Source organism: Orycteropus afer, unplaced genomic scaffold (genome assembly GCF_000298275.1).
Source record: "Orycteropus afer afer isolate SDZICR_OR568_19922 unplaced genomic scaffold, OryAfe1.0 scaffold00006, whole genome shotgun sequence".
Lineage (NCBI taxonomy): Eukaryota > Metazoa > Chordata > Mammalia > Tubulidentata > Orycteropodidae > Orycteropus > Orycteropus afer.
In genome coordinates this window covers 28,111,574-28,126,173 of record NW_006921593.1, presented here as the reverse complement: position 1 = coordinate 28,126,173, position 14,600 = coordinate 28,111,574, and the positions used below count along the sequence as shown (strand labels likewise).

General features: G+C 45.5%; 1 protein-coding gene across 1 annotated transcript in view; it reads left to right on the top strand.

Annotated features, from left to right (window-relative positions):
• ARMC9 (armadillo repeat containing 9) overlaps positions 1–14,600 on the top strand; it is a 167,432-nt gene that overhangs the window by 59,387 nt on the left and 93,445 nt on the right. The window contains exons 9-11 of the mRNA XM_007942017.2: positions 2,183–2,217; positions 6,354–6,465; positions 8,572–8,664. Of these exons, the coding sequence (XP_007940208.1) occupies positions 2,183–2,217; positions 6,354–6,465; positions 8,572–8,664 (240 nt within the window). The remainder of the gene's footprint in view (positions 1–2,182; positions 2,218–6,353; positions 6,466–8,571; positions 8,665–14,600) is intronic.

Here is a 14,600-nt window from a genome sequence, read left to right as displayed (position 1 = left end):
ATGAAGGGATGGACACTGGGAGGAGGTAACTATGGGGAGGAAGTGGGAGGGGAGCTGCTGCATTGTAAATTTTGGTCAATGACATGAGACAAAATATATGTGAACTGCTGTATGAAAAGTGAATTTACTCTGTAAATCTTCACCCAAATCCTAATTAAAAAAAAAAAAACTATAAAGATATTGGGAGAAAATGAGAATATGTGTATATCCATCAAGGCAGGGTAAACCTTTGTCACTGAGTCAATTCTGACTCATAGCAACCCTGTAGGATAGAATAGAAGTGCCTCCTAGGGTTTCTAAAGCTGTAATCTTTACGGAAGTCGACTGCCTCATCTTTCTCACATGGGACTGCTGGTGTGTTTCAACCACTGATCTTGTGGTGAGCAGCCACGTGCTTAACTGCCCCACCAGGGCTCCTTTGAGGTAGGGTCAAAAAAAAAAAAAAACCTACTGCCCTGGAGTTGATTCTGACTCATAGTTACCTGTGGGTTTGCATCTAACGTTGGTTAGTCAGATGTTTGTCTTGGTACATAGTATATATTCACAGAAAACACCCACTGCCATCGATTCCAACTCGCAGCAAGAGAGTAGAACTATCCTTTAGGGTTCCCAAGGCTGTACGTGTTTATGGAAGCAGACCGCCTCATCTTTCTCCCAGAGAGTGGCTGGTGAGTTTGAACTGCCGAAGTTTTGGTTGGCAGCCAAGCACTTCACCACTGCGCCACCAGAGTTCCTGTTGAAGTATAGTAGACCTTGTTAAACAAGACTGAAACCTATGAAAACAGATTTGTGTCACACAAGGTATTGAGAGTCAGGTCAAAAAACAATATTGGTGAACCAAGCACTAAAAGGTTAAAAAATTCCAACAACAAAGAGATAGTTTTGTTTTGTTTTTTTTTTGTTTGTTTTTTTAACTCAGTGAACTGACAAAAACTTCAGAGGGATGCTGTCCAGCCGATGAGAAGACAAGCTGCTCTCATTGCCTGCTAGGAAGTTGGCAGTGTTCATCAGCAGTAGAAATCAGTTAGCTTTTCATCCAGTCCAGCCACCTTTGGTGGTCTAGCCCACAGAGCTAGGAGCACCATAGGCAACAGTGTATGGATAGGGTTTTGAAAAGCTTTTTGTTTTAGGGATTTTCACACACACCCCAAAGTTGAGAGAATCATCAAACCACCTCTCCCATCTACTCAGGTTTTTTCCTGGAGTTCTTCAGAGCCCATTCCTCCTCTGCAGACTCAGTGTATAACTCTCACAGATAAAGGCTTTGAAAGACAAAGGAGACAGCCATAATTCCAAATACCAAAGCCAAACCAAACCCACAGCCATCGTCAACCTGACTCACAGCGCCCCTAGAGGACAGAGTGGAGCTGCCCCGGAGACTTTCCAAGCAGACTCCTTTTCCGAAGCAGACTGCTTCGTCTTTGTCTCGTGGAGTGGCTGGGGTTCGAACCACCCACCTTTCAGTTAGCAGCATGTGTGTTAACCACTGAGCAACCAGGGCTCCTTACTTCAGATGTAACTAATTCCTTAACATCATCCAGTCCATATTCAGTTTCCTTACTGTTGTCTTTTTACAGTTGGTGTATTGAGTTGGTCCAAACGAGGTGCAAACTGCATTTGGTTAATAATGCTTATGTCCCTTTTTGCACGTTTTTAACACAGCGCTGCCCACAGTGGTGAAGAGAAAGTGTGGTCAATGGAATGGGGGCTGGGCACATGCAGGGGAGGGAAGGACTAGCCTGGGAATGGGGTGACAGGGAGCGAGGTGGGAGTGAAATGGTTCATTTTTCTTTTAAGCACCTTTAGAGAGTTTCACTTGGTACAAAGTGCCACGCTCTTTTTATATTTAAAGACAAAATCTTAAGACACAGAAGGACAGTGAGACGGTGTGTCTGACAGCGTGCTGGAGGAGGCACCTCAGGGAGGTGGGGTAGGGAACGCTCCCTGACCCTCTACAGAGCCCTGCAGGGAAGGGTGTCAGTAGGACAGCTTGTGGAATGCAGCAGCCCCGGAGGCTTGGTTGTGGTCTGGGCTACGTTTTAAATGGTACCTGATTACGGCAGGCCAGTCCTGACGGAGAGAAACCTCCACATGCTGGTGACGTGTGTTACGGTGATGGAAGGTTGATGTGTCGCCATCAGTGTGTAACGTGCTCTCTTTTCTTCTCTTCCCTCCCCTCTAGGCTTCCACCATGCTAAGAGCCTCCTTGGTACCCGTGTAAGTAATTACTCTTGTCATTGGGCGCCAACCAGTTGCCTTTCCATGTAGTGACCCCATGTGACAGCACAGAACTGCCCCGTAGGTTCTCTAGGCAGAGCATGCCACCAGGTCTTCTCCCCTAGAGATAGGGGCACTGGGTGGATTCAAACCTCCAACCTTTAGGTTAGCAGCCAAGCATTTAACCATTGCTCCACCAGGGCTCCTACGTAATTGCTGTTAGGAATCTTTATTAAGGAGACATTTACATGTAAAACTGGAATTCCAAGTGGTGAATAACCTCTCCTTTTAACAGCCTACTTTAGAGGGATGCCTTTGATTAGCTAGCTAGTGCGATGTGTGGATATTAAAGTAAATACCAGGAATTGTGAGTCATATTTGAAGTAGAAGTATCTTTTCATGTTAATTCTGTTTATTTTGGTGAAGTGACATTGAGTAATGCAACAAACCATTGTTGCATTGTTCCTGTAGTGGTCTGTCAAAGTCAGGTTGCTGATGGCATAGAGCAGTCGGAAGACAGCCGCTGGATTTGAAGTTCATTGCTGGGCAGGTTCCCCTGTGGTCGGGGTGCACGATTACGCTGTGTGTGCCTGACCGTTCCCACCTGTTCTGGTTCCCTAGTGCCGCTCTGACAAGAAATATACCACAAACGGGATGGCCTGAACAAACAGGAGTTTATTCTTACAATTTGGAATCCAAGTTCAAAGTGCCAGGCTCTAGGGGCCGAAAGAAAGCCCTTCAACCTTGGGGTCCAGCTCTGTCTCCTGCTCCCAGCCCATTGGAGCTAGAGGCGTTTCTTCACTCAGACAGCTGCTAGCTGCTGAGGCTGAGAAGCCCCAAAGTTGACAAGCAAAAAGGCACAGTCCCGATGTTACCAAACCACACGGCAGGCCATTAGCTTAAGTCCATTGTAAGTCCCAAGGCAGAGCATAACAGGCTGCTGAGCAACAACGTGGCTACATGCAGGGTCCAAGCGTGCCATAGGCTAGAGACCATTCCCAAGGCTTCTTCTTATATACGGGAAGCAGACCGCATCCCAAAGGCAACTACTCAGCTGCTCACAGTAGATTCCACCGTGGAGTTGATTACCAGTCTCATCATGGGGAATACTGCATCCAGCTGCCCAGCCACTCAACCAGGCCCAGCCAAGTTGACATACAAACTTAATCACCACACCACCCAAATCAGTCAGGTTGTCACTGTGGAGCATGCCGCATGCAGGTGAACCTTCCACAAGTGTGTGTGCTGCCATAGAGAGGAAGTTGAGAACCTTGGACATGGATGTGATGGCTAGGAGGGTCTGGTGACCCTAAGGCTGGCAGTTCAAACCCACCCACTTGCACCATGGAAGACAGAAAAGCCTGGCCACTGATGAAGCCAAGAAAGTCTGTGGAGCAGTTCTACTCTGTAACACACAGGGCACCATGCGTCAGAGTCATCTTGAAGGCAGTGGGTTTGGTTTTTTTTTTTTTTTTTTTAAATCTAAGGTTGTCATGAAGATTAAAACGAGTTAAAACCAGTGCCTGGAATGTGATAAACACTGTAGGGTGTTTGCTAGTGGGATTCTCGGTGGTATAAGAGGTGAGGTCACCTGTGGAGGGTAAAGGGGGGCTGGTTGGAGAAGGAGGCACAAGGGTCACAGGAGAAGGCATGACACAGTCCCCTGAGATCTGGGGAGAGCGGCCGGGCCACGGGGTGCAGGATCGCTGAGAAACTTAGTTGACAGCATTGCCACTACTGGTAGGTGAACATGGCCCATGGGATGTGTTTTCTTTCCTCCAAAGGAAATGCCCAGCTACAGACATTATCAAACTTGGCTTTATAATTGGAGTTTTTCTTCTTTTTTATAGAACAGAACCTGTTTTAAAAAAAAATTAATTAAACTTTTCATTTCAAGATAATTTCAGACTTGCAAAAACAAAGAATTCCCATATGCCCTTCACGCACATTCCGCAGGGTTAGCACTTTTTATAAGCTTAGCACAGTTACCAAAGTCGGAACCTTAGCACTGGGCACAATGCTGTCATCCAGTGGACTGACATTGGTTAAGGTTTCCGGATTGTTCTATTGTCCTTCTGCTGGCCCCGATCCAAACAGAGTCACACATTGGTTTGTCATCGTGGCTCCTTAGTTCCCTTTCATTTGAAACAGTTCCTTAGTTTCACTGACCTTGACACTTTTGAAGAGGGCCGGCCAGTTATTTACAATTGGAATTTGAAAAGGAAGTGCATTAATTTTTAAACTCTGTATAGGACCTGCCTCAGAGGGGAAAGTGATGTCAGAATAATCAGTTTGCACGTGTCTGTGTGTGTGTCTACTGTGTGATGCACAAGTGGACATGCCCCTCGCAGGAGTGTTGGCTAAGATCTCATTTGTTGACCTCTCAGACCTCTCGTCTGGCCCTTTCCTCTGGACCCTAAGAATCTCATATTGCCCTTTAAAAACTAGCATTAATTTAAAGAGTGTGTGATTTCTTACTGGAAGTAATACATGCTCACTATAGACATTCAAATGCTGTGGAGACACATGAAAAAGAAAATTTAAATTGCCCCAAATCCTCCCTCCCAGAGAGGTGATCTCCATTTCTATCCACCCTTCAAAACAGATGAAACTCTACCTCCTGAATCTTTTCCCCAAGCTCTTAATAAATCCCTTTCAGTACCATGCAGTCTCCTCGTTTTTTTGCTTTTTATCAACTAAATCACGTTTGGGGGATTTTTTGTTTTTGTTTTTGAATTTTGAAATAATTGTGAACTCACAAGAAGTTGCAGAAATGGTATAGAGTCCCCTGAGCCCTTCTCCGGCTTCTCCCAATGGCGACCTGTTACATGACTGCAGTACACTGTCAAACCAAGGACATCAACATGGATGCAGGCTGCTGGTGGACCAGACATTCCATCCATCAGTGTCTCCATGTGCTTGGTCCCTTTTTATTCATTCAGCGTGAGGACTCTGAGCTGGTCCTTGTTTTTTCTGCCAGAACTAAGGCAAGTGTTGGGTCTGACCGTGCTGTGCAGATCTCTGAACAGAGACCGCTCCTGGAAACCAGGCTTCACCTGGGGTCTTTGACTTGTAGTCCTTCTCCAGAGGGTCTGTGGATTGTCCTGCAGCCTGCCTCACTTCTCATGGGCATGTCTCTGTGCTGCTTTCTGACCACACCTCCTCGCTAGAGGGTCGAGCCGTCCACCCACTCTGCACGGTGCTTTCCTGGCCCCCATCCAGAACCAGGCTTGACAGGGATGAGCCTCAGGTTTTCAGGTAGAATGCTTTTTTTTTTTTTTTTTAAATTGTGATTTGGGTGAAGATTTACAGAGCAAATTCACTTTCCATACAGCAGTTCACATATACTTTGTCTCATGTCATTGACCACAGTTTACCACAATGTAACAGCTCCCCTCCCACTTCCTCCCCATAGTTATCTCTTCCCAGTGTTCATCCCTCCATACACTCCTGCCCCCTTTCAGGTAGAATGCTTGTTGCCTGCAGATGCCCACAGACTTTGGGCTCAGCTCAGGGCTCACATAGCACTAGACTAGTGAGGACTTGATGTGAGTCCAGCGGTTTCTAAACCTGGTGGGACAGAGACAGGCACAGGAGCTGAACATTTACATTAGGTAGATATACTCCTTGGAGACAACAATCATGGGAGAATAGAAGGGCTGTGTATGCACAGGGAGACAGCTGGGGGGGGGCAGGAGTGTGTGGGAGGGAAGGACACAGGGAAGAGGTAACTGGGGAGGAAGTGGGAGAGGAGCTGTTGCGTTGTGGGAAATTGCAGTCAATGTCATGAGACAAAGCGTATGTGAGCTGCTATATATGGAAAGTGAATTTGCTCTGTAAACTTTCGGCCAAATCACAATAAACATTTAAAAAATAAATAAATAAACCTGGTTAGACAGAGCCTCCTAGTTTTAGAAAAAACTGTTGCAGAAAACTCTAGTACACACAACAGAAAGGCCAGAGCTGAGCTGGTTGCTGCCGGGGTGGGAGCCCAGACCCGAGCTTTGTGTGGAACCCCGGAGTTAATGTCAGGAGCTCCGAGAAGACAGCTCAGGCCCTTGCACACCGGTCTAGCAGCACTCACGAGGTCTAATTCTGCCCCTCTTCTTTCTCTTTGAACTCGCCTTGCTGAGTAGGAAATTGAAGGATGTCCCATTACTGCCCTCCCTGGATTATGAGAAACTGAAGAAGGATTTGGTCTTGGGGAGTGACCGCCTGAAAGCCTTCTTGTTGCAGGCTCTGCGCTGGGTAGGTACCTTCCCCTTGAAGTTAAAAAAGCAAACAAGACAGATGTCTCTGGCAGTTTTCTTGACTGGCTGCCCTGCTTGGAGCTTTTACCCATCTGGTAGAAATCTTCCTTCCTTTTGCCTGTGTGTTCCGAGTAGAACGGGGAAGCAGTTTCTGAGGACAGACCTGGCTCCTTTTTGCCGTCTCTGCATTAGCTTGGCCCGGGCCCTCACTCAATAACTTGTGTGTGTGTTCTCAACGCCCCAAGAGGCGGCCTCTGTCGTGGGGGGTCTTTTTTATTTTATTTTATTTTTATTTGTGATTTGGGTGGAAATCGTTGGGGGTCTTTTCAGCTTATTCGCTGCATGGCAGCTCAGCGGTAGTCACGTGTTAGAACGTGTGGACGAGCCCCTGCCACAGTGGTGGGCTTTGCCCACTGCAGACACCTCCACGGTCAGGTGTTAATGGGCAGCCACACCAACACTCAGCAAAGGCAAAAACTTACTAGCAAGTCTTTCAAGGAAGTAAAGGCTGGGACGGATTGTTATTTTCTCCTTAGCTCCTCAGATCCATCATCTTTAACCCTTTAAGCTGCACGTCCTCAAGCTTTTGGTGAAGACCCCAAAGAGCTTTTGTTTAGATGAATTTCTTCTACCAGTGTTTACCGTGTTAAAATGAAAACTGAGAAAAATTGAAATATGTATTTATTAATTCATTTAAATTTAACAGTAAAAACCCATTACATGTTAACATAAATATTTCTTGTGACAAAAATCATTTTTCCCAAACCACACACACACACAAAAATCGGTAGAGGAGTGGCGTTGCCTTACGTTTTTGCAGATTTCTTTAATATCTGGCTTAATGGAAGCCTGCTTGGTTCCCACATCTGCCTGTGTTCAGATCGCCGCAGTGTCCCGCTCAGACAGCCTCTCAGAGCTTGAGTGGGGACAAGACAAGTCACATCTTTGTGTTGTTAGGAAAATAATTTTGACTTCATGGACACCCCAAAAGGGTTTTAGACCACCACTTCCCCTGTTCCCCCCCCCAGTGTTTCCTGGACTGTACTTTGAGGACTGCTGGCCTAAGCTAACTAACACTGTTTGGCTTTTTAACTCATCCGTCTCTTCTGGCTTGTGCTGAGTGTTGAATCCCCTCATCGGTCCCTGAATTTCTGGGTATTTTGGCTTCAAAACCGTTCTGAGCGATTCCCCATCCCTGTGTGGCAAAGGCCTCTTCACTTCTCACTGGGGTGGTTTGATCGCCTCCTGGAACAGGTCTGGGGGAAGGGTCCTGAGGAAGCGTCCAGGAGCAGCAGGCAGGGTCCTACACCGCTGCTGTCTGCGGGGTTGTGTTTGAGGAATGGTCGGTCGGTTGTTGTGGGGCAGCCTGAGGGACTTGTAGCTCAGCCCACCTCTGCATGGGTTATTACACTCGTCTTCAGTGGCTTCTTAGTGTGCCCACTTCCGGTCAGGCCATGCCTTCCTGAGTCTCTGAGTGAAATGGGGTATCCTTTTGCTGAGGGAATGACATGTTCACAGAATAACCAGGACAAGTACACAGGTTTCTTACAGTCTTACACGTGCCCTCCAACGCCCTTGCCCCAGCAGTCCCCCCACACACACCAGTCCAGCACCCCACCGTGTCCTCTGTGGCCTCAACAGAGAGGCAGCAGCCCCCAGATGTGATTTGGCCCTTTCCCCACATCACAGCTCTGGGGATTTCACGTGTGTAGTTGACTTCAGCATCCCCTACATCACTGAGAGGGTCCATCATGGTCATTGCTTGTTGACTGGGTGGCTGATGAACTAGCCCTCAGCTGAATGACTTACTTGTTTGTTATGTAGTTAGGGCTCTGCCATCTCATTGTTCAAAGGCGCTCGGGGGCGCAGTGCCTAAGGCGTTTGGATGCTAACCAGAAGGTTGGTGGTTCAAACCCACCAGCCACTCTGCAGAAGGAAGACTGGGCAGTCAACTTCTGTAAAGATTTACTGGCTTGGAAACCCAGTGGGGGTTGCTATGAGTCAGAATCGACCCAATGGCAGTGAGTTTGGTTTGGTATCTGATTGCTCTATCAGTTTTTTCCTCCATGTTAAGACTTAGGTCTCTTGTTTCTCTCCACTCCAGCGCTTGACCACATCCCACCCTGGAGAGCAGAGGGAGACCGTGCTGCAAGCCTACATCAGCAATGACCTCCTGGGCTGTCACAGCAACAACCAGGTTGGTGTGAGACGGACCAGAGCCCCACCCGGCTTCACTTCCAGGCAGTGATCTTAGCAGAGGGGGACGGGCCTTTAATTTCCCAGCACCCTCCACCACAGTGGCCTCTGTCAGCCTTGACACTCCTAGAGCAAACCCTCCCTGTTTCCTCCCTGGGCTCCCCTCTCCATTCATCCTCTACCTGTCGCGTCTTGTCTTCTCATCTTTGGTTTGGGGTCAGTGTCGCCCTGTGGTCGTGTGTAGTTGATTGCTCTGGGGACCACATTCTTCACATTGTTTATCTGACAGTCCCATCTGTTATTGGGCTGGAAGGTGGCCTCAAGTTAGAAAGTTTTCTCAGGGTACTAGTCTCGGGAGTTCTAGTCTCCTTCTGACCACTAAGAGTTGCCTTTTTTCTGGCTTTGAATTTCATTGTACTTTTTTTTTTTTTTTTAACCAATTCTAACCAGGACCTTCTACTGTGATCTCACCAGAGCAGCTGGTTGTTGTGGCCGGGTACCATCTAGTTCTTCTGGTCTCAAGTTAGAGAAGGCCGTGTCTCATATGGGCTATTAGTCCTTCGGACTAATTGCTTCCTTGGGTTTTTGTTTTCCTTTGTTCTCAAATGCTGTAGGCAGAGAAAGACCAATAGTTGCTTCTTAGATGGCTGCTTGCAAGCTTTTAAGATCCCAGATGGCTGCTTCCTGGACTGGGGTAGAGAACATTATCTATATGAGCTGTTGTTTGCCAACTGACCTAGATGTCGCATGAGTATCTGTAAGTTTATATGTAATGTTTCCAACCCTAAAAGAGAAATAAAGTCTGGATTTAAAGCATACTGATAATAAAAAATAAATATGAGGTATTTGACTTACATCAGAACCAAGTTAGGAGTTGTGGGAACAGAACCTGTCATTATGTTGAGGACTAGACTATCGGGATGGCTTTAAACCACCTGGGCCTAATGTGTAGTGGGAAAGGTACTGACTTTGAAGTGAGAGAAACCTGGTTTCAAATCTCTACCCTTTACTAGGCAGGTCATCTTAAGCAAGTTCCGCCCTCTCAGGCCTACCTGTGAAAAGACTCAGTTACCTACCTTGAGGCTGTTGGATGAGTACAGGAGTAATGGGTGGACGTACTTGACCCAGTGCCCAGCACATAGTGGCCAGTACATGTTAGTTCTTTTCTCCTCCCTCCTCACCCCCCTTTTTACCTGTTTTCTGCACCAGTCTTCACTGGACAGCGGGGTCAAGACCTTGAACTTGCCACATAGAAGATACTGAATTTCCTTGATGCAGCTGAATTTTTATCCAGAGCCCTCTGTATCCTTTACCCCCACTGTTAGCTGCGCAGTCCACGCTGAGTGGCGTATCAGTACCCCTTAGTGCTCAGACAGCACGGCACCCTGGGAAGACATCCTGCATGTGTCCAGGGGATGCAATTGGAGTTTTGAATTGCTGCTCGATTCTTTGAGCATGGACTTATTGCTCATGTGGAAGGGAATTGCAGTACACTTGAAAGATAGTCTCATTTTCTTGAGCTTTTACTTTTTCCGTTTTTATTTCTAATGATATTAAAATCAGGTATAAAGCAGCTGAATAACAGATTGTGACTTAGAAACTCTTAAAGAGCAAATGCAGTTAGTGATGCTGTGCTGTCCTGTTTCCTTGAGTCTAAGTTGTACTTTTCCCTTCATTTTAGCCTGTCTGAAATCAAGGTACCTCTTACAGTCAATGCCATGAGTATAGTTTAATTGGCTGTGTTTCTTTGTTTCTTGTTTATATGTGTGTGTATACATAAATAAAACAATATGTCCTCTAAGAAAGGGATTGTCCATTACGTGCTATGTGCTATTTGTAATGCAAGGAGCCCTGGTGGTACGGTGGTTAAAGCACTCAGTTGCTAACTGAAAAGCTGGCAGTTTGAACCAACCAGCTGCTCTGCTGAGAAAGATGAGGCAATCTGCTTCCATAACAATTTACGGCCTTGGACATCCTTTGGGGTGGTTCTGCTCTGTCCTGTGGGGTCACTGTGAGTCAGAATCTATTCAGTGGCAATGGGTTGAGCTGGGTTTTGGTTATCTTGTGTTGCTCTAACCAAAAACACTGCAAAGGGTGGCTTTAACAAATAGGAGTGTATTCTCTTATAGCTTTGGAGGCTAGAAGTCCGAGCTCAAAGTGCCAGGCTCTAGGGGCTGGGTGAAAGCCCCTCAACCTTAGGGTTCAGCTCTGCTTCTTGCTCCTAGCCCCCTGGAGTTAAAGGCTTTCTTCACTTAGGCAGCTGTTGCCTGCCGAGGCTGACAAGTCCAAGATCAACAAATAGAAATGCAGTCCCAATGTTACCAAACCACACAGCAGGCCATTGATTCAAGTCCATTAAAAGTCCAAGATCGGCAGACAATGTGAAGGCTGCTGAATAACAACTCGGCTACATGCAGGATCAAAAAAAAAAAAAAACCTAGAGACCTTCCTCAAAGTTGCTTCTTATGTACTGGAAGCAGACCATATCCCTAAAACAGCTACTTAGCTGTTCCAGTAGATTCCGTCATGGAGTTAATTACCAGTCTCATCATGGGGAATCACTATAATCAGCTGCCCAGCCACTCAACCAGGCCCAGCCAAGTTGACACATAACCTTAGCTACCACTGGTTGGGTTGGGTTGGTGGGTCTACTTGAAAAACCCTGCCCACAGCTGATCCACCCCGCGGGGTATAGGTGGAGGAGCTGGGACTTCATCAGCACATGGTCAAGGGTATTCAACTACAAGTATGTATCTGGGCTCTCCTCACGTTGGCATTTGTTCTCTGTTAAAAAGTGTGGTGCATGCTGCACTACTTTGGAACACTGGCAGTATTCACTGACAATGAACTTAGGCACACTTTGTGTCCCAACAAAACCAGTTAGGTCCATCTGTTCAGTCAGAGATGTACAAGAATGTTCACAACAGCACTACTTATAAAACCCAAAACACTGGACACGGCCAAATGTTCATCAACAGTAAAATACGTCACTAGTGATATATTCGTAAAATGAGATACATAGAGCAGTGAGAAGGCGCACACAACGTACAACGTGGGTGAATCTCACAAACAACATTGGATGAAAAGAGGCATGAAAGGATACGTACTGTGTGGTTTTATCTGCATAAAAATTCTGCAACAGACAAAACTAACCCGTGCTGTTAGAAGTCAGAAAGATGTTTCCCTTGGTGACGCAGAGACTGGAAGGAGGCACTGGAAGGTTCTCCTCTTGACCTGGGAGCAGGCTACCCACAGGTCCGCTTTCCAGAAAGTCACTGAGCTTTATGCTCCTCATTTGTGCTGTGCCTATAGGGATACTGTACTTCAATAAAAATCCTACCAAAACAGATGGTGTAACGGCAGCAGGCGTCTTGAGGACTGCAGTCCTCAACACGTTGCTCTTAGCAGGTCTTTCAGTCAGTGTGGACTGCGGGCCTCTTCACGTCTTTCAGCAGACTGTTTTTACCTCTTTCCTGCATTGTTCTCCTGGTTCCAGTATCCCATGTCATCTTCTTTCTTGTTTGGTCTCATTCCGCTGGAGTGCATCTTTCAGCTGATGGCTTCTAGAGAAAGGATGCATCACCAGATATTTGGAGACTGTGTGTCTGAAGTTGTCGTTATCTTTTGTATAGAATCCTGGATTTTGAATGATTTCCCTTCAGAATTTTGAGGACACTGCTCTATTGCCTTGTAGCATCTAGTGTTGGCATTGAGGAGGCCAAAGCCATTCTGATTCCTGATCCTTCATACATGACCTGCTTTTTTTCTCTCTAAAAGCACATTGAATGTTCTCTTTCTTGCCAGCATTAGGAAATGTCCCAGTGATATGCAGCTCAAGGCATGTTTGATCCACTGTCGTGAGCACTTTGTGGGCCCTTGCGACCTGGCAGCTTGAGCCCCAGGAACCTTTCTGGAGTTACTTGTCACTGACTCCCTCTGTTTCTCCTGTTGCCTTTGCTCTCTCCTTCTCAACATTGGACCTCCTGAACTTGTTCTTTAATTTTCTTATCTTTTCTCTCGAGTTTTCATCTTTTTCTTTTTGTTCCACTTTCTGAGAGAGTTCCTCATCTTTATTTCTCAAACTTTCTGTTGAGCTTTTCACATCCTTTTTCATAACTTTCTGTTTTATTGATACAATATAAAACCCAAACCAAACTCACTGCCGTTGAGTCAATTCCGACTCAGAGGGACCCGCTTTGGGTTTCTGAGGTGGTAAATCTTTATGGAAGTAGATTGCCCAATCTTCCTTCCATGGCGTGGCTGGTGGGTTTAAACTGCCAACCTTCTGGTTAGCAGTCAGATGCCTTAGGCACTATGCCACCAGAGCTCCTTATCAATACAGTATAGTCTGTTTTATCTCTGAGGATAGTAGTGAGAGATTTTGTTGTTGTTGTTGTTGTTAGGTGCTGTCAGATTGGCTCCGACTCACAGCAAGCCTACATAGGACAGAACCAAACACTGCCCCGTCCTACGCCGTCCTGACAGTCCTCACGGTGCTCGATCCCATTGTGGCAGCCACTTTGTCACTCTGTCTTGTTGAGGGCCTTTCCCTTTGTTACTGACCCTCTAATTTGCCAAGCATGATCTCCTTATCTAGGGAATGGTTCCTTCTGACATGACCAAAGTAGGTGAGGTAAAGTGCGGTCATACTCATTTCCAAGGAGCACTCCTGCTACACTGCTTCCAGGACAGATTTGTGTGATCTCCTGCAGTCCAAGGTATTTTCAGTATTCTTCACGAATACCACAATTCAAAGACATCAGTTCGTCAATCTTCTTTATTTGTTGTCCAGCTTTCACATGCGTATGAGGTCATTGAAAATACCATGGCTTCGATTAGGCACACTTTAGTCTTCAAAGTAACATCTTTGCTTCTTACCACTTTAAAGAGGTTTTTTGCAGCAGATTTGCCCAGTGCAATATGATGTCTGATTTCCTGACTGCTGTTTCAGTGGATGTTGATCGTGGATCTAAGTAAAATGAAATCCCTGACAACCTCAGTCTTTTCTCCATTTATCATGATGTTACTTATTGGTCCACTTGGTCTATGTACAGGTTTCTCATGAGAACAATTAAGTGTTCTGGAACTCCCATTCTTCTCAATTTTTTTTTTTTCAATATTTTGAAATTTATAAGGCTTGCTTTGTGGTCTAACATATGGTCTATCCTGGAAAATGTTCCATGTTTGCTGGAAAAGGATGTATATTGTGCTGTCATTGGGTGAAGTGCTCTGTAGATGTCTGTAAGGTCAAGTTAGTAGATTGTATTGTTTAGTTTTTCTGCATCTTTGTTGAGTTTCTTTCTAGTTGTTCTATCTTTCATTGAAAGTGGTATACTAAAGTCTCCTACTGTGACTGTGGAGTCATCTGACTTTTCAATTCTGTTAAAGTCTGATTTATGTATTTTGGGACTCTTTCCTTGGGTGCATAGATATTTATTATGGTTATATCCTCTTGTTCAATTGATCCTTTAATCATTATATAATGTCCTTCCTTGTCTCTTATGGTGGTTTTTGTCTGAAAGTCAATTTTATCAGAAATTGAAATTGCCACTCCTACTCTTTTTTGGTTGCCATTTGCTTGATGTATCTTTTCCCATCCTTTGATTTTTAGTCTATTTTTGTCTTTGTCTCTAAGGTGTGTCTCTTGTAGACAGTATATTGATTGGTTATGTTTTCTTATCCAGTCTGCAACTCTCCATCTCTTCAGTGGTACATTTAATCCATTTACACTCAGTATAATTATTGACAAGTATGAATTTGTTGCTGTCATTTTGTTACATGTTTTTTTGTGGTGTTCCTGGTTTCTTTGTTCCATATAATTTTCTGTGCTGAGCTCATTTTGTTTATGAATCATGTTATCCTTTGTTGCTATTGTTTTAGTATTTGCTAAATATTTATGCTTGCCCTCTTTCATTTCAATGGGAAGGTTTATATTTT